The sequence below is a fragment of the Dromiciops gliroides genome, chromosome 2, assembly GCF_019393635.1.
Source record: "Dromiciops gliroides isolate mDroGli1 chromosome 2, mDroGli1.pri, whole genome shotgun sequence".
Classification (NCBI taxonomy): domain Eukaryota; kingdom Metazoa; phylum Chordata; class Mammalia; order Microbiotheria; family Microbiotheriidae; genus Dromiciops; species Dromiciops gliroides.
In genome coordinates this window covers 52813268-52832269 of record NC_057862.1, presented here as the reverse complement: position 1 = coordinate 52832269, position 19002 = coordinate 52813268, and the positions used below count along the sequence as shown (strand labels likewise).

General features: G+C 45.9%; 1 protein-coding gene across 1 annotated transcript in view; it reads right to left on the bottom strand.

Annotated features, from left to right (window-relative positions):
• MCU (mitochondrial calcium uniporter) overlaps positions 1 to 14605 on the bottom strand; it is a 177274-nt gene extending 162669 nt beyond the window's left edge. Inside the window, 1 exon segment of the mRNA XM_043988666.1 lies at positions 14431 to 14605. Within this exon segment, the coding sequence (XP_043844601.1) occupies positions 14431 to 14577 (147 nt within the window). The 5' untranslated portion in view covers positions 14578 to 14605.
• Between the last annotated feature and the right edge of the window lie 4397 nt (positions 14606 to 19002).

The following is a 19002-nucleotide window of genomic DNA, read 5'->3' as shown; positions in this document are numbered from 1 at the left end:
AAGCTGTATTATCTTTAACACAATCTATTACAAGAGTTAGAAAATGGTCCCCCTGACTTTGTAACTCTCTGCCTTCCACTGCAGTGAGGAAAACGGATGACCAGGAATGGGGGCAACTACTCGTCGATTACATTTCCCCAACAGTTAAAATTTCAATGGGCACCTGCTTCCCGAGGATTCTGCAGGACAAGGCCCAGAGAATGAGGAAGCTGATGCAAGCCGGGCTACCATTTAAATGGTGCACTGGGGGCAGGTGCTCGGCTAGCAGATGCATCCATGAAGATGACAATCTCCATAGACCTTCCCATCCTATGCAATTCTCATCCTACACAGAGAATCTAACATACATGAAGATGTGTGAAAAGAATGCAAACAAGGAAATACAATTATAGTCATTATCCCTGGGGATACAAAGAAAGGTTAAAAAAGGGGGTCCTGACCTCAAGAACCTCACAGTGTAATGGGTGAGACGAACATAAAAATAACTAGGAACATATAAGGTATGTATATGAGCAGATGGAAGATAATCTCAGAGGGAAAGCACCAGCAGTGGAGGGCAAAAGAAAGCATTAGTATCATCCCACTTAAAACGGACTACCCTTCCCTTCTCCCAGCTGCCAATGGGAAGAACAGAAGAGATGGAGCGATGTGGGACTGAATGCATGAGTACTGGAGTTATTACTCCAGGTAATTTTTGCCTCCTCAGAAGTAGAGGAAAGGCCCCCTGCCCCTCAATAACAACCACTAAAAATGAAATGCTGCTCTCTCCATCCCTAACCTTTAACCCTGCCTTTGAGCCAAGATGGCCGAATGAATGAAAAGCAGGCGCACCTATTCCAGCAAAAATCTGAAATTCCCTTGGACTGAATAATGATGAAGAAATCTAATAAGGACCTAGCATGGCTTCTTCCAGAACTGCCCGAGGAAGGGGGGCCACCAACAAAGCCAGTGCAAGCAAACAAACTAGCCCCCCACAGGTCCAGTGACCAAGCAGAGACTCCTGTAGCCTTAAGAAGGGAGGGCTAAAAGAGACACAGGTGATCACAAAGCTCCCAGGTGGGCAGAAAGCCCCAGAGTGGGGCACTTGAAACCTCCAGAAAGCAGAAGTGACCAGAGCAAAGAGGCAGCGACCAGAATCAAGCAGAAGCACTCAGACCCTGGCAGCCCAAGGCTAAGATCCTCACAAGGGGGTTTGGGGAGGGGGGAGGGTCACAGAGGCCCTTAGCCCAAGGGGCAGAGGTTTCCTAGCAAAGCTGATCAAGCCACCCAAAAGTGAGCGGAAAATGGAACCCAGCCATGTAACAAGGTTCCAATTCAGAACAAAAGCTGGAGAAATGAGTAAATCAACGAAAACACCAATCAATATCCAAAAAAATGATTATAGATCTAGAAATTGTCCCAAAGAAAATTCTGTAACATCTAAAGCAGGGAAATGTATTTTTCACAGACTACATAAATACCTAGAAGAAATGAAGAAATTAAAAAAAATGAAATAAAAGTATTTGAGGAAAGATTCAGAAGAACTGCAGAATGGCCAGCTTAGAAGAGAACTGACGATACGGACCCAAATAACATACTCCCAGAAAACCAAAGTATACACCATAGAAACCAATGACTTCATGAGGCAGCAAGAAATATTAAAGTAAAATTAAAATACTGAAAAATGAGACAAGAAAAGAAAAAGAATTGGATATCTAAAACAAATGACTGGGAAAATTGGTCAAAGAGAGATATAACTTAAGAATCACTGGACTCTCTGAAAACCATGATTAAAAAAAAAAAAGCCTAGACGCTGTTTTAAGAAATCATAAAACTGTCCAGATTTATTAGACCCAGAAGACAAAGGACAGATAGAAAGAATCCAGTCACTTCTTGAAAGAAACTCCTAAAGGAAAAATTTATGAAGGTCATAGCCAAAATCCAAAGCTCCCACCACAAAGGAAAAAAAATGCTGTAAGAATCCAGAAAGAAGCACTTTAAGTACCAAGGAACCACAGACAATATCACATAAGAGCTGGAAACTTCTACTACAAACAAGAAGAGACTTTGTTATACAATACCTCAAAAGGCAAACAATATAAGCTTACAACCAAGAGTAATTTATCCTGGAAAGCTCAGTATAATCTGATAAGGAAAAATGGGTTTTTAATGGATAAAGAATTTCCAAGCATGTCTGATGAAAAAACCAGAGCTGATTTTTTTTGTGGTGGTTAAAGAATTGGAAATTGAGGGAGCACCCATCAATTGGGGAATAGCTGAACAAGTGATGGTATATGAATGTGATGGAATACTATTGTGTTATATAAAAAATGATGAAAGGGATGGTTTCAGAAAAACCTGGGAAGACTTATATGAACTGATGCAAAGGGAAGTGCACAGAACCAGGAGAACATTGTTATACTGAATAGCAATATTGTAACAATAATCAACTAGCTATTCTGATCAATATTGTGATTTACAACAGTTCCAAAGGACATGATAAACGATGCTATTCGCCTCCAGAGAGAAAAATTATGATCTCTGAAGGCAGAATGAAGCATATTTTTCATTTTTTTTTTGGCAACACGACTAAGATGGAAGTATGTTTTGTATGACTTCACTTGTATAACGGCTTTTATATTGCTTGCCTCTTGCCTTTTCAACAGGTGGGGGAGGAGCCAGAGGGAAGGAAAAAATTTGGAACTCAACAATTATAAAATGGATGTAAAAAGACCAAAGCTGAATAAGAATTCAGAAATGCAAAAGCAAGAATCCAGTGAAACTTAAAGAGGTGAATTTTTTTGAGCAAATGGAAGGGAGGAAGAGGGGTATGTCATGTGAGCATTCTAACAGGGAGAAGAGATACCAGTGTGACCCTTCAGAACCTTACATTTAGTCTTCACCAGGGGAGTGAAATGAGAAACACTGAAGTCCAGAGGTTCTCTAGAGGATTTGGAAAATAAAAGGAGGGTGAAAGAAACACACTAGTGCATAGAAAAAGAAGAAGGGGGTGGCGCTGGCTATTTCTCATAACTGGGTTGCATAAGAAGAAGAAAGATGTGAGTTCATGATTCCTTACAACCTACCACAGAGTTAGCCAGAGTTGAAAGAAACCTCTGTGATCCTATAGACCAACTCCTTATTTTCACAGAACATGAAGCCCAAATGGGTTGAAGAGACTTGTCCCAAAGCCAATCAGAAGCAGAAGCAGATGGAAAATGCGGGTCTTCTGACTGCCCATAGGTCAGTGTTCCTTCCATTTGCACAGAATCTTCTTATTTACCTTTGTACCATCTTATTTGTCTAAATTAGAAAACTCCCATGAATTCTGCCATACAGCAATCCCTAACTCTCAGGAAATCTCACTTGCTTCCCAACATGAGTTTTACCAACTAGCCCGGTCATTTCTGGTAATGCACATATTTCCAAGGTACCTGGTCACTCACCGTATTACAGAAATGGATACTCCACCCTTGGTATTTACATGGGTCAGGTGACTGAGAAGGAAGTGAGTGCTTCCTATATTTCTAAATAATGCAGCCTGGGGAGCAGCCAATCAGCTGAGAATGCTGGATAACTACTTGGGCTAAAACTGTTTTAATAATTCCAAGGCAAGAGAAGCAGGTGTGGTCTGAGCTATCTGTATGTTGGAAAAATGAGAGTTGCCAAAACTTGGCTGAGGGCAAGTTTGTCCTTAGGTCACTTTCATTTCCCAAGTGATAAAACTTAACAGGCCTTGAAGGGAGCCCAAGGGAGTTCAGAGCAAGCAAAGGCCTGGCCCATGAATCCATACTGCAAAATGTAAACCTTAAGGCTATAGTACCTAAAGCCAAAGAAACCCAAGAATGCTCTATGGCATGGCTTTTACAGCCATGGATGAATGCAAAACCCAGGTTTTTGCCCCTAGTGAGGGAAGAGTGTACTGTATTCAGGAGGAAAGCAATCTAACCAATTTATCCTCAACAGGGAAATGCAGATGATAATTAGGTAGAAATTGTAATGAAGGGATTCCAGAGGAGAAAAGGGGAGTAAGCTACTTAAAAGTAAACCCACTGAAAGGCAAAGAGGACAGAGAAGGCCAGTTATAGCCAGGTTGTGAAAGAGATGTGGTGCTGGAAGGAAGTGTGTGTGTTGGGAGGGGGTGGGGTGGGGGTCTCGAGGGAAGAGCAACCCAAAAAGCAAGCTGCAGTGTCTGGTCTGGCCTCCAGAGTCTCTGAATTCAAATGGCCATGTCAGGTCAGAAGAAATCCCATAAGCACTTCAATCTCTCTTAAGGTCCTTCTAGCAAACAATAAGCATTTATTTCCACAGTCCAGCTAGAGACTAGGGACACACACACACCCTGCCCTGGAGGAGAGTCAATTCTAAGAGGGCAAGGACATACCCATATAATACAAAATATACCCAAAGGAAATGCAAAGTAATGGGGTGAGGGGGAAAGTCTGGGGTGGGGGGGGGGGGGAGAGAAGGAAGACTCTGATGTAAGGCTGGATCTAAGGCAGAGATCAGAAAAAGACTCCAGAGGGTGGGCTGGTGGCACCAGAACCAAGTGATGGGCTACATGGGAGGAATGAGGAATACATGAAGCCAAGCTGGGAAGACCAAAGATCCAAACTGCAGCTTTTTGGCCCATGGTCTGAATTACATAGTCTCATCTCTAGGCCTCAGAGGGAGAGCATCTCTCTGGTCCCTTTCTCCACTTGGTCTATAATTCTCCACATTAACCATTCTCACCTCCAGGTTTTCTGATCACAAGGCACTTTCATTGAGACAAGCAACCAAATAACATTTATTAAGGACTCAGTATGTGCCAGGTACCATTGGGCTGTCCTTCAAACTAACATCAATATTCTCTACATCAATGGAAATCCACTTCAAGGAAGATTCTCTCTGGAGCCCATGCATGCAAGTTTGGTTATTAAATACCAAAGGTTCCCATAAGGTAGTTTCATCCATACAATGATTCCCCTGCTGTACCCCACCCCAAAACAGCAAAACAAGGAGATTCCTAGGACCCTAACTAGTGCCATTTTAGTTAGGCCAAAGAAAACTGAATTCCATTAACAAGTCACATATAATTATAATTAGTATTTTAATAGCTGTATTTAGAGAGGGCTTGAAGGTGTGCAAAACACCTTACAAATATGGGAGAGAGGCACTATTATTATCCCCATTTTACAGATGAAGAAACTGAAACAGACAGAAATTGGGACTTACCCAGAGTCACACAGCTACTCTGAGGTAGGATTTGAACTCAGCTCTTTCTAACTCCCCATCCAGCTCTCTAATCCACTGTTATTACCTAACTGACTCAAGTAATATTAGCAAAAGAGTGGAAAAGGAACAATTGGGCCTATCATGCACTCCAAACAAACAAATAAAACGTTCTGAACATCATAATCTCAAGAAAATGTCAACTTGGATAATTAATCAAAAGGTTCTTCTCCTCTCCTGCCATTACTAAGTAAGTGGGAAGTCTTTGTAACCAAAACACACTTAAAATAAGATTCATACTTGATGACTATCTACCTCAAATACCAGAAAATCTAAGCCTAAGAGACATCTAATATGGCTGATTAGAGTCATTATTTTCCCATCAACCCCTAGAGGGGAAAAAGGGAGATTGGAAAATGCATTTTTTTTTCATCTGAAAATTCTGTCTGAGATTATTTTAGCAACATTCCTCAAATTATACATTCCTAATAGGGCTAAATTAGCTACCTTTTCCTTCAGAACCAAATCTGAACAACTCGAAACAAAGGCCAGTTTGCTCCAGAAAAAGGAGCACCAGATTTGGAAGCAGACCTGGGCTCAACCCCTGATGGCTACTTACTACCACTGGCATAGCCTTGGGCAAAAGGATTTCTAAGGTTCATTCCTGCTCCGAATTCCACGTAGGATCAAGGCTTTCTCCACTAATTCACACGAGCAAGACTGTGCTCCTATGCCCAGAAATCCCAGAAGTCGTAAAGGACTGAAAGCCTACCGTTCAGACTCGGAACTCTATAAATGGACTCATTTCTCTTCCAAGTCCCCAGGCTCTCTTTCTCCCCAAGGTTATCCCTCACCTCTCCCCGAAAACTACCCGGTTCTCTCAGAGTTAATTTCAGAAGTCACTGTTGCTCTAAATCATCAGAATGATCGACTAATTTGTGGCAGAGCAAAGACAAGAAAGTCCTTTCGTTTCTTTAAAATCCTAGATGTAAAGCTAAAAGAGACGTTGTTTACATTGTGTCCTGTGTATACACTTTGGCTTCTCTGCACACTCGAGCTAAGATGATCAAAACAACAGCAATAACAAAATCCAGACTAATTCCTCAGGGCCTGCCACATTTCTCCCTGTCACTGGTGGCGACAGAAGCACAATCCCTCTCCTTCCCTCACCTCCCACGTTCAGCACTAATAAGCAAAGGCCAAGTTCTCCCCCTCACAGACTCTAAAGCTGGATGGGACTTCCTTCAGCACCTCCTTCCTAGTATTTGCTAATAGCTTCACTGGGGAAAAGTCCTATTTAGGGGCAAATCTCCAGCCCAAATGGATTGTCTATTTGAGGTCCCAATGATTTCCTGGAGAATTTACTAGTGTCTTCCTCTGGTGCAGACTCACGAAAAGACAGTAAGGATGACAAAAACCCCCACTTAGCACCCTTTATTACCGACTGCAACCTTTTATTGGCTTCTTACCATTACTGAGAGGCTCTGAGACACAGTGGACCAGAAAGCTGGCCCCAGAATCCGGAAGTCCTGGCCCCAGTTCAACCTGTAACACACACTGCCTGGGTGACCTCTGGACACGTCCCTAACCTTTCAATGTTTGGAGATAATCTCTAAGGCTATAAGGGGCAGAGCAGGTGCTGATCTAAATTGGTGGACCGTGTTCCTTAAGCCAGTGAAATCAAAGGCCCAGCTTCACCCCCAATCCCTTAAAAAAATCATTAAAGAGGAAAAGACTTGTGGAAAGTTCTCAATTTCAGCTTACTGTTACAATCCGGGAGCTGACATTTGGAGTGAGCTTTCAAATCGGCACTGTGGTTCACATACCTTATTTCCGCCTCCTGACAACCTTGTAAAGTTGGTACTACAAGTAGGCGTTGTTAACCCATTGTAGCGATGAGGGTTCTGAGGCTCCGAGAGGTAAAAAGAGCTTTACCCAAGGTCACAAAGCGGGTAGATAGCAGAGGAGCAGTTTGAACTGGGGGCTTTCCGACTCCAGATTCAGCACTGTCTGGCCGTGTCCTTAGGAGAAGCCAAACCAGCTCAACCGCAAACTTGCAGCAGTTGCCATCATTAGGCAGATGACCTCCGAGGCCTTTATCCCAGAATTCCATGAAGATATCCGAGCTGTGGTGGGCTCTGCTGGGCCACCATAGGCTATACATTTCCAAGTTTTCTCATTTCTCTTCTTATCCCATCAGACCCAACCCTAACCTGCACTTAGGTGTCCAAAATGCACCGTGCCTGCACTTGGGTGTGCCTCACGTTGGCATAGAGGTAACCCCCAGTTTTGATGTCTAGGGCAGCAGAGCACAAACCTGAGGTCCAACCCAGTGGAAGAGCTTTGAGGGCAGGCCCAGAAATGGACTTCATCTGTTGTCCAGGCCCCACTCCAGATGAGAGCAGAGAGACACGCCACCCAAGTCATTCGGCTAATAATCTTTTTTACCAAAGCAGCCCAGGAGGACGATTACATCATGGAGGGCTTGTGATCTACACGACTAGGAAAAGTAACATTGGTGGGATAAGACCAGCTGTTTCCTGGTGTAGCTTCCCTAACTTCCCTTACACAGCAGCGTCCTTCCTCCACCCAAGCCGATTGGCCTCAGTCAATCCTCAGCTTTCCTAATGGATGCATCAAAGGTCCCAGCTGTGTAGCTTCTCAGAAATAGTGGGTGTCTGAGACCACCTGAGTCACCACTCCCTGATTACTTACTGACCAGATGCAGTGTCCCAATGGAGACAAGAAGGCTAAATGTCACTATATCCTTGCCAGGTATCCTGGCTGTGTCAGGGCAAAGTAAGTTTCCATCCTTTGTTCAATGCTCAGTGACTTATGAATGCCTCATTTCATCCCATCGCTGAATCTGAACTAAGAAGATTCTGGCTTTACTGCCTTACCTACAATGATCTGCAAAATCACAGATCCACATCACCAACAATCTTTGAAATTTTAGGCAATACACTCTGGGACCTACTACTTTTCTTGAGATCAGCATCCTTTTTTCCCCCAGGCTATGGTCTTGTCACTCCCAACATTCAACAAATTCCATTGAAGGAAACCTACGATAGACAGACAGATATGACAGATGGATAGATATTTGACAGTTCAAAGTGGAAAGGTTGGATTTTGTAAATAACTGGCAATGAGTTTGATCTAAATCAAGGGTGCCATTGATGAGTTTAAAGTCCTAAGGAAAAGAAGGTAGGAGGGTTTTTGTTGTTGTTGTTGTTTTTGAACCATAAATAAGAAAACCCAATGTGTAGATTCAATGTTCCTGGAGAAAGCACCAGAATGCTCTCTGATAAACCAGAGACAGGAAAGGTTGGTAGAAAGACCACTTGGACTAAGTAGAAGTTGGAAGGCCAGGCTTCTAACAAGATCCCAAGCACTAATTAGCTAGGTGACCTTGGGCCAATCATTTCATCTCCCTAGGACTCCATCCCTTCAGGTACAGGACAGCTAATAGTAGCTGACATTTTCATAGCATTTCGAGAGTTGTAAAGCACTTGACAAACATCACCTCATTGCAAAGGGCCTCCTGTGGAAGGCAGCATTTGAGCTGGGCCCTGAAAGAAGCGAGGGATGGCTGGATATTGGGGTAAGGAATGGAGGGTGTTTCAAGCATGGGGATGGCCACTCCAGAGACAAGAGCCTCCTAATGGCTTCCCCATCCCTCTCCAGTCTCCAGTCCCGCTAATCAATGATGCATGGAGCCACCATGTTGATACTGCTAGAGCGGAAGCTGAGAAGGTCACTCCCTTGCTCGAGAGGTTTCAGATAAAATACTAACGATGTTTAAAGTCCTTCATAGTCTGGCTCCGATCTAGCCTTCCAGACGCCTTTCCTGTTTCTGCTCCTCACGTTCCAGCCAAACCAGTCTGCCTGCTGTCCCCCATATGACATTCTGTCTCCTTTGCACATGCCCAGTGACTCCCAGGCTCCCTCTTCATCTCGACCTCCTGGAGTCCCCAGCTCTATTCAAGGCTGATCCCAAACACCAACTCTTCTAGGAGGGCTTTCCCCTGCCCCCTCAGTCTCAAAAAATACTTTTCGTTTAGTTTTTAAAGGAACTCAATCAACTCAACCCTCCCCCACCCCCCACCCAAGGAAGTGAAAGATTCTCAATCAACCTCAACCAGGTTTCTAAGTGTAAAAAGTCCTTCAAACAAGAGTGACTGGACCAGAACAGTGTTAAAATAGGCTAAGGAAACCCGCCCATGCCCTAGGGGTCATCTAAAATGACCATACTAGTTAGCAATGGAATCATTTGAAAGGCTGGAAGGGGGGGATGGGAAGGAGGGGCCTCAACTTTGATCTTGGCTTAGTAAGCCCTGGGAAGGAGGGGCCTCAACTTTGATCTTGGCTTAGTAAACCCTGGGGAGGGCCTTTGGGGATCTGAAGAGGCTGCATGTACTATCAGCTGATGGCAGTGGGTACTCTGGAAGGCAAAAACAGACTGACGTACAGTTCCATGAGGAACCCAGCAAAACAAAAGAACAACTATGCCAGGCCTAAGAGGAGCTTCTTGAGTACCCCACATATGGCAAAAGGGCCTTCCACCCACCAGGAGCTGTGGATCACTCCTCTGACACATGTGTCCTCTAAGCTGGAGCCCACTTTCCCCTGGTCTCTGTATGTAATCCTGCGAAACTGTGTCACAGACTTTTGAAGGGGGGATGTTTTGGACCGACTGTTCGTACTATAATGCCTTAATATATTCCCCTTTCTGAAAAGGACTTCATACTGGATAACTAAAATGATTCTCACCTAAGAACTGCAAAGGGAAGCACACCTGAGAGTGTGGCTCAGGTGATGACATTAGATAATCACCCCAGACTCCTCAGGAGTACCCCTAGGGGCCTGAGGAGGAGAGGTGGCCTTGTTCTAGGACCTAAGACTCACCTGGGAGAGTGGAAGTTGGGATAAGGATCCTCAAAGATTATAGGGGAGACATATGTATGTTTGTATTTATATGACCGTATGCATATATGTGCATAAGTGGCTTATATTTAATTTTATACACACATGCTGTCTATCCCCTCCCACCCACCCCTCTCAGAATATAAATTTGCTTGAGGACAGGGATTGTTTTCATTTGGCTCTTCTGGCAAACAGTAGGTTCATAATAAATGCTGGTTGAATAATCCTTTGTTGGCAATATACCACAACTTCCTCACATCCACCCTGTCTTTTTCCATTTGGGTGACCTCCACTTTGATTCTTCAAAGACAGCCAGTGAGTATCCAAAGAAGAGCAGGGCTAATAGAATGCTGCAGACTTCTTTTGAAGCAGAAACACAGGGTCATTAAAGCCTTGCATGACTTCCCAAATTCAATCCGGCCTTCCTCTGACTCAATTCTGGACCCCCTGTTAATTGTCCATTGGCTGTGTCTGGGCCAACCTATGCATTCATGGACTAGCTCAGTAGGCATCCACATGAAGATCAGTCCGGACAATGGGGACTACAGGTGTTCCATCATCCCCGTTTTACAGATGAGGAAAAGGAGCCTCTAACAGATAACTATCTGGGCCCTCATGATAGAGCCAGTGGGTCTCTGGGGCAGGATTCAAACCCAGGCCTCCTGATGCCAATGTTCTTTCCATGCAACCACACTACCTTTTATAGAATGGAAAAGGCACTGGATTGGCAGGCAGAAGGTGGAAGGACCCAATTCCAGTCCTGAGTCCTCTAATAACTATGTGACGACCTCAGGCAAATCACTTTGGCTTTATGGGTTCTCAATATATAATAGGAAGGTTGCAAGAAATCATTGCTAAGGTGATCTAGGTCCAAAATTCCATGACTCTGTGTGTGTGTGTATGTGTGTGTGTGTGTGTGTGTGTGTGTGTGTGTGTGAGAGAGAGAGAGAGAGAGAGAGAGAGAGAGAGAGAGAGAGAGAGAGAGATCAACCAAATCCCTTCCCAGACTTGAGATGGAGAGAGAAGGTATAACTTGACCTGGGCCTAGAAGAAAGAGCAAAAACTGGTGGGAGGGAGGAGGGAAAGAGAAGGGAATTCAAGCATAAAAGTAGCATCTGAGCAAAGGTGTGACAGTGGGAAAGCATATGGTATATTTTAGGAACAGCAGAGAGACCGATCGGACTAAAAAAGAGGGTTTATACTTGAGAATGCCGGAAGACAAGGCTGAACTCATGTAGCAGGGCCAGATGATGAAGGATTCTCTCTGGAGGGATGAGTTGAAGAACTTGGACACAGGCAACAGAGAGCCACTGATAAGGAAGCTATTAATGGGGGACTGCTGATAAGCTTCTGCCCTATACCAGGAGAAAGAAGAAGAGAGAGTGTGTCATCAGGTAACGCCTCTGGAGTAAGCAGCAGTGGGGCAACCACAAACTAAGTGTAGGAAACAGGGTAGGATGATATATATACATGTGCCTAAGTGAAGACATCTAGCAATGCACCACATCTGGGGACTGCTAGGAAGCGATAAGGGCTGTGTGGGGCAGCCCAGACGGCTCAATTCGAGCAAAGGCTTCCTACGGCTCACGAGGCAGAGAAGTAGAATCCCCCACAACTATCTTGTAAATAGCAGCAACTAAATAAGCAGCAAGGATGGGAGGCTTGGCACATTCATGAAGGGAATTCTATATTATTAGAAGCCAGATGCTCCAATAGGAAGGAAAACTACACCGGGTGCCGTGATGAGCAACTGGTAAAAATAGCTCCTGCCTTCTAGGAGCTAAGAGGACAGTGCTTAAGCTTGCTCAAATTTGGCAGTTTGCTCAAAACATCCCCTCTGTCCCAAACATTTTTGGGCCATTTTTAAATGTTCTTAACCACAAGCCGAGCACTCCTGTATTCGACGTGTTTTGCCAACGGGGGAGTCAAACTGCTGCCAGGAATCCGACAGCTGTATACAGAAGAGCCAGAGGTCTTTGCGACGACAGGTATTTGCACCCTCTCACTTAACTAATAAAAACCACAGGGCCTCCCTCACACCCAAGTACATTTTATGCTTTACAAAGTGCTATAATATGTCTTCCTCTAAAAGCAAAAACAAGATGAGCAAAGATAAGGTTCCATTCAAATTCTCTAAGATTTAATGTCACTTAACGTTATCACCTATAGAAAAGGGGCGGACCTAAACAAAATGCTTGGGTCCGATACAGGGCGCCACCTAGTGCCCACAGATAGGATGTTCAATTGGAAAGGTTCAATTTAAATCTCAGGCATCCTTAAAATATCTGTCCTATCTGGGAGGCTGTCTTTGTCCAATAGTCACTCTTCAAATCATCCTCCGCTAAACAAATTCATTCTTCAGAATAACGTGAAGGTTCAACACACTCCCAACAGTCAAGAGTACGTCCATAAAGAAGGAAATCTGAAGACCGTGTTTCAGCATCAACACAACTTGTTACAAAACCATCATTTACACAATAACAGAAGAAAAGGACAGAAAAGATCTGTGAACTCATTTTAGCAGCATCTTAAACTTAGGGGTAGCCTCAATTCCAGTTTGGGGTAAACCTTTTAGCCCCCAATGACACTACTTGCACCCTTCAAAGTAACACCCATCTCTTCAGTGTCCCAAGCAAAGCCCATAGGAGTCCACCGTCAGTCAGCACCCCAGTCACAGCGGTTTTGCTTTACTGAAACATCACATGCAACACAGACAGTAACAGTTCAGAACTTATCCGTCACTCTTGTAACTTTGCACAATCTTAGAGAACATACTTAAGTCAGCAACATTTAACTAGGGGCTAAAAACATGCACATTTAGACTGAACTCCAAAAACACAAAACAAACAAAAAAAAACCCTTCACCTAAGAGCTTTAACAGAGCAATGTAATTACTACACCAAAGGTGAAAATCTGGGGTTTGGCACGAGAATGGAGGCAGGGGCTTCGAAGTGGAGATATCAAAGATATCTACAGGATCAGCGATCCTACAGCTCTGCACTTGTAGAGTAAGTACTTTAGGCTTTTCAGAGTACTTTATCATCTATTAGCTCATATGCCCTGCGACAGATCTAGGGATGAGCTCTCTGAGAATCGCCGTAGGTTTCTCCTTCCCAGCACTACTACTGGTTTCAGATGTCCAGGGACTCTATTCAGAAAGGAAGTCTACATGGATCCTCCTCCTATCCATTCCAGCGCTAAACATACAAACCAACATTGGCTGCTAAGCTAAAAGTTGGTTAGGGACCAGTATGTATGGGTCTGGGCAATTCAAGGGAAGAGCCGGGGACTCTAAGGCCAGGATGCTCTCTGGCACTTTTTCTTCTTAAAAAAAAAAAAAGAAGAAGAAGAAGAAAGGGAAAAAAAAAAAAGAAACCCAAAATACCCATAGAACCCCCAGCCGGGATGGGTAGATCCGGAAGGATGGATGGACCCATAAGTGAGTGCGTACGTACAAGGATGTGTGTGTATGCACATGTACACACATACCCTAATGTGGAGTTGCTGCCCCCCTTTGCCCACACGAGGGATGCTCACTAGCAACTGGTTAGCCCCCAGAGCCAGTTCTCCCCTCCCGGCGGGGGGGGATCCCCGGGTGCTGCGGGGTGCCCTCCTCCCAGCCGGTCAGAGGTCGCCCCACTGGGGCCCGACCCCCGAGCCCGGCCTCGCTCCCTCCCTCCCTCCGCGACACTGCAGCATGCCTCTCTGGGGAGCTGTCCCCCGCGCCCAGACACGCCAGCAAGTCGCAGGGAGGACAAAGTTTGCCGTCCCTTCTGCCTGCTCTTCCCCAGCGAGGCCCCGCTGGGGTCCCGGGGGTGAGCGCCGGCTCCGCAGAGGATGAAGGGCTCTCCTCTCCCGGGGCATGCCGCCCTCGGCAGACAGCAGTTCGGGGCAGCCCTGTCCGCCCGGGGCAGCGGGCAGCACAACTTGCAAGGGGCCGCGGCGGCGGCGGCGGCGGGCAGGAGCGAGCGCGGGGCCGGCGGCTCAGTCTGGGCGCCGTCCGTGCCCCGTCCCTTCCCCGCCCCGCTGTCCCCAGGCTGCGGGCACATCCCAGGCGCGCCGCCCCTCCTCCTGCAACCCGCTTCCTCCTTCCCTCCCTCCCTGCGCCGCCCGCCGCGGCCGCAGCCGCCTGAAGGGCACCGCGGCCCCGCCGCCGCCACCTAGCCCCGGCCGGCGGCGAGTTGGGGGAAGTCGCCCGCCGCCCCAGCGGCCGGCCGGCCTGCCCGCCCGCCCGCCGGCGGCCGCGAATCCCCAGCCCAACCCAGCCCAGCCCCGCCCCGCCCCCAGCCCCGGCTCCCAGGCGCGCTCCCTCACCGTCCGGTGGTGCTGCTGGTGCCGGGGGCGGCTGACGCCCAGCCCAGGGAAGCAGCCGGCAGTCAGCGCCCCGCAGCCGCCGGCGCCCCCGCCGCCGCCCCGGGAGGAAAGGAGCAGCAGGAGCGATCTACCTGCGGCGGCCGCCATCTCTCAACTGGAAGCGGCGCCGACCTAGGCAGCGCAGCGGACGGCTGGGGCGGGGCTAAATCCCGCCATTCACTCGCGCCGGGCCAACTGCCGGGCTCGCTCGAGTCGGGGAGGCGGGGCTGCGCGAAGAACCCAATCGAAAACCTGCAGAGCAACATTGGAGGCTGTCAGTCTCCACCCGAGTTACCTATAGTGGGACATGGTCAATTACGGGCAAATTCTAGGGAACCGGTAATTGGCACCCAAGCCCCTCTGAACAGCCTCTGTAGCGGGGGCATGCCCGATTCTGCAAAGCATCTCAAGGGTAGAGCTATGTTCAGGATTACTGAGGGAAGAAAGAGGCGTTATGCAGAGCTCTGCAATGGGTGCATTTTCTAAGTTGGAAAAAAAAAGGCACCAATAAAACTAATCATTAACTAGGTATGCAGTAATTCTTTATGACATACCCACTGGTATCAGTCATAATTGATGGCATTTTAATCTATTGGCATCATGGAGTCATGCCACAGTGATCTGTAACGTAGGAGGGGTAGAAATATAATTAAGATATAAAGGCATAGACTGAGTACTTACCATTCCGGGAGAGTCAGACTTGTACGTTTTTGCAGTTCCTTTGCAGCCCTGTACAAGGAACTCCCTAAGAGCCGTGTTCTTTATTTTCCTTGACACTGGACGTATTGTGTGCTCAAAGAACTGAAGAAAAGCAATGTAAAAACGTAAAAAGTAAAAGATTTGTCAAGATTTTTTAAAGATACAATTGCCATATAACCGACATACAATAACTAAAATAATAAATTATGGATCAGTTATTAATCACTTCCTCTTGTATCTAGCCTAGTGTCTTGTACCTACTGGGAGTTCAATAAATATTATTGAGTGACTGACATCTGTCACCTCAAGTGAAAAGTTCACAGTGAATAAAGATGAGTGAGAGGCTGGATAACAAATTCCTTGAAAGGAGATTTTAGTCTTAAAATGTTCCTTAGGAGGGGATTTCCTGCTGTCAGCCTATTATTGTGAGCTGGAGCTTTCTTGCTCCTCTTTAAAACTATGTCGAAAGGAAATACTCAACAAGACAAATGAGAGCATCCATCTGCATTTTGGAAAAAGTCTCTGGTTTCATTGCCCATGTGATGATATATTTTTCTTTAAGATCTTCCTATATAATTGAAATATGCAGGTAATGCCCACATTCTTGAGGCTTGTAGATAAACTGACCAAGCAACAGATGATGAATTTTCAGGAGGGCAAAAGGTTGGCTTCTCAAAATGTGTACATGATGCTGTTCACCAAGAGGTATCATACTATTATAAAACAATGGAATTTGAGATGGCAGGCCTGTGATCACCATGCCACAGCTGGTGCCAGCTGTCGGTCTATGACAGGAATTTGGAGATCTGTCACATTCCCAGACCAGCTCCATTTTACGCTCTTTCCAGCCCTAAAGACTCATCCCAATTGCACATAAGGAATTAATCTGCTGCCTGATTTCTCCCCTGCTCCCTGGTCCTTACAGGTTGCTGCAGTATTTTTAAATTTCCCCCGCTCTATCTAGCCAAGCCCAACTCTGAATATGGAGCTATGTTCTCCTACTTCCAGCTGGTTTTTTCAATAGTATTAGCTTTTTTCTATTACTCCATGCATGCAAACTTGTCCTCTACCTTGTCATAGTAACGTTTGGATCTGTACATTTGCAAGAATGCCCTGGTAAGTGGAAAATAAAACTGAAGGGATCTCCAAGAAGACCCTTTAGTTTTTGTTTAGTCATGTCTGATTCTTCATGACCCCATTTGGGATTTTCTTGGCAGAGATACTGAAGTGGTTTGCCATTTCCTTCTCCAGGAAACTGAAGCAGACAGGATTAAGTGACTTGCCCAGGGTCACACAGTTAAGTGTCTGAGGCCAGATTCAAACTCAGGAAGAGGAGTGTTCCTGACTCTAGACCCAGCTCTCTACCCAGTTTACACTTGGCTGCCCCAAGAAGATCCTACCTACCTTAAAAAATAAAAAAAGTCTTTTATATGTTAGAGAGAGCTGAACTTGGAGTCAGACACTGACTGGCCATGTGATCATAAGCAAATCACTTAATCTCTCAGAATCTAGTTTCTTCATCTGTAAAATGGAGGTTAATTGAGTGGAAAGAATGCAGGATTTGGAACTAAAGAACATGGGTTCAAACTCTAGCTCTGCTACTACTCACTACCCATGTGACCTTGGGTTAGTCACCTCTCTGGACCTCAGTTTCCTCTTCTGTAAGTACTTGGATTAGATCATCACTAAGGCCCCTTACATGCTAAATTTGACTTGTACTGTCTACCTCAGAAGGCTGTTGTGAGGAAAATGCTATATAATGTGAGTTACTGTTACGATAAAACTGCCTGGTATGGTGGAAAGAAGATAGGATGCAGAGTGAACAGATACTAGGTCAAAATCTTGGCTCTGATACTTATTAATCATGTGACCCTGGATGTCACTTAACCTCTGTGAGCCTCAGTTTCCTTGTCTGGAAAATGGAATAACAATTTTTATAATATCTTCCTCACAGAGGTGTCATGGAGGGATCACTTTGTCAAATTTAAAGAATTTTGTGTTATTTTCAGGTTATAGAACAGGCAGGATATTCTAGAGGTTATGGTGCTAGACTAAGTCAGAAAGCCTTGGATTCATATTCTTGAGGCCCCCCTCCCATTTTTCCTGGCAATGTCACAAGGGAAACTTGGAGAATTTTCTAATAGTGTAAGTTATATATATTTCCATCTGTCCTGGTTGAGAGAGTGTGCACAATATGGAAATCACAGATCATGGATACCAGTATGTGAAAATGCAATCAGGAATGCACTCTTGGTGGGCTGTGTGTTTGGAAAGCCAGTTAGCCCAGTTGGCTGGCACATCATGTTCATGAGCTAGTAACTACAGTTTAATACCGGCAAGAGCCAATTAGCTAAACAACAGAGAATGTCTGTTCTGTGGCAGCCACAAAATGAACCCCTGCCTTCGGCTGGTTGGCCAGGCAGTACACAAACAATAGCCATTGTTGACAAGGAGAACTAATCACACTTGCAGGTCACTCAGCAGTTAGCAAAAAGAGATGTACTTAGCCCATAGCAGGAGAAGGATATTCAGCAAGAATAGGCATGAGGACACCTTGAGTAGATTCAGCTGAGTGAGCTCCTCTGCCTGAAGTTTACCCATCATGATCCACCAGCCAAGCATCTGAATGCCCCTGGACCTCTCCATGGTTGTTTGGTACTTAAGTGATGAGGAAGTGATAACAATATTCTGAGCCTGTAGCCCCTTGAGTCAACCAAGCAGCCTCCAGGAAGGCCTCTATACCTCTTAAGGAAAAAGCCATCTCTCCTGCATGGAAGGAGAGGTGAGGGTACTGCTGCTTCTCTACTCCTTGGTGGTATGGTCCTTACAGAAGACTCTCTGTCATTTAAATGACTTTGGGGGTCCTACAGGTTAATCCTGACCTCCAGTATTCAGAAAGCCTCATAGAGGAAGAGAAAAAACTAATACAGAAGTGTAGCAAAAAGAAAGCAAAGGTTGTAATGGCTTCCTGAAGGAAGGACTGAATCTGAGAGAGCGCCATAAAGGACAGAGTCCCAGGTCTGAATAATGAGCAGCATGGTGTGGGGGATGCCACATCTTTGCAGTTCACAATGACTCCATGTAAAAATGTGAAGGTAAGCAGGATAAGCTGTGGCAACATCAGTGCTACACACAGCAAAGGTGAAGACACCGCAAAGACACCGATCCTCATTACGGGGAAAGGATTGATGCCACCCACTTGGCATTCCCTGACCCACCAACCAGGACCTTCCTCTCCTTGGGAAACTCGTGGGATGATAAAAACTTTGCCCCAGGAGAGACTCCTGAGGGTCTGCCCCCCATTCTTCTATGGGGGCTACTTAGATCTTTTCACCTCCTCCTCGTTGGCAGAAAGCAAGCCTTCTCCCAATGATGATATCAATCCTTGGTCTTCCAAGACCTCTTGGGATGGAGTCCTTTAAGGATCACTGGGTGTTGGAAGACCATGTCATATTTACATGACTGTAAGCATTGGGCTACAGTGGGTCTGCCTTTTCCCACTAAATATGCCAGTGTCCAGATTCTAGCACTGGGCTGGCCTGGTGAGTGGGTGTTGATCTGCTGGGGCCTGTATCTCTGCACACTGCCTGCCCACTGCCATCTGCTGCTGCTAGGGCCCCAGCCTCTACCTGCTCACCATCAGAGCCCATGTCTCTGCCCACTCCCCTCATCCCTGCCAGGGTTAAATGATGCTTTCTGTGCTGGAGCCATGGCCTGAACTCCTCTGCCCTGTCAGAGAGGGGGGGGGTGGGGGGCTGTGGGTCTGAGCACCACACAACATCAATGCTGCTGGGGCCTTTACCCAGCATTCTAGCCTAATGCGACAGACCTGAC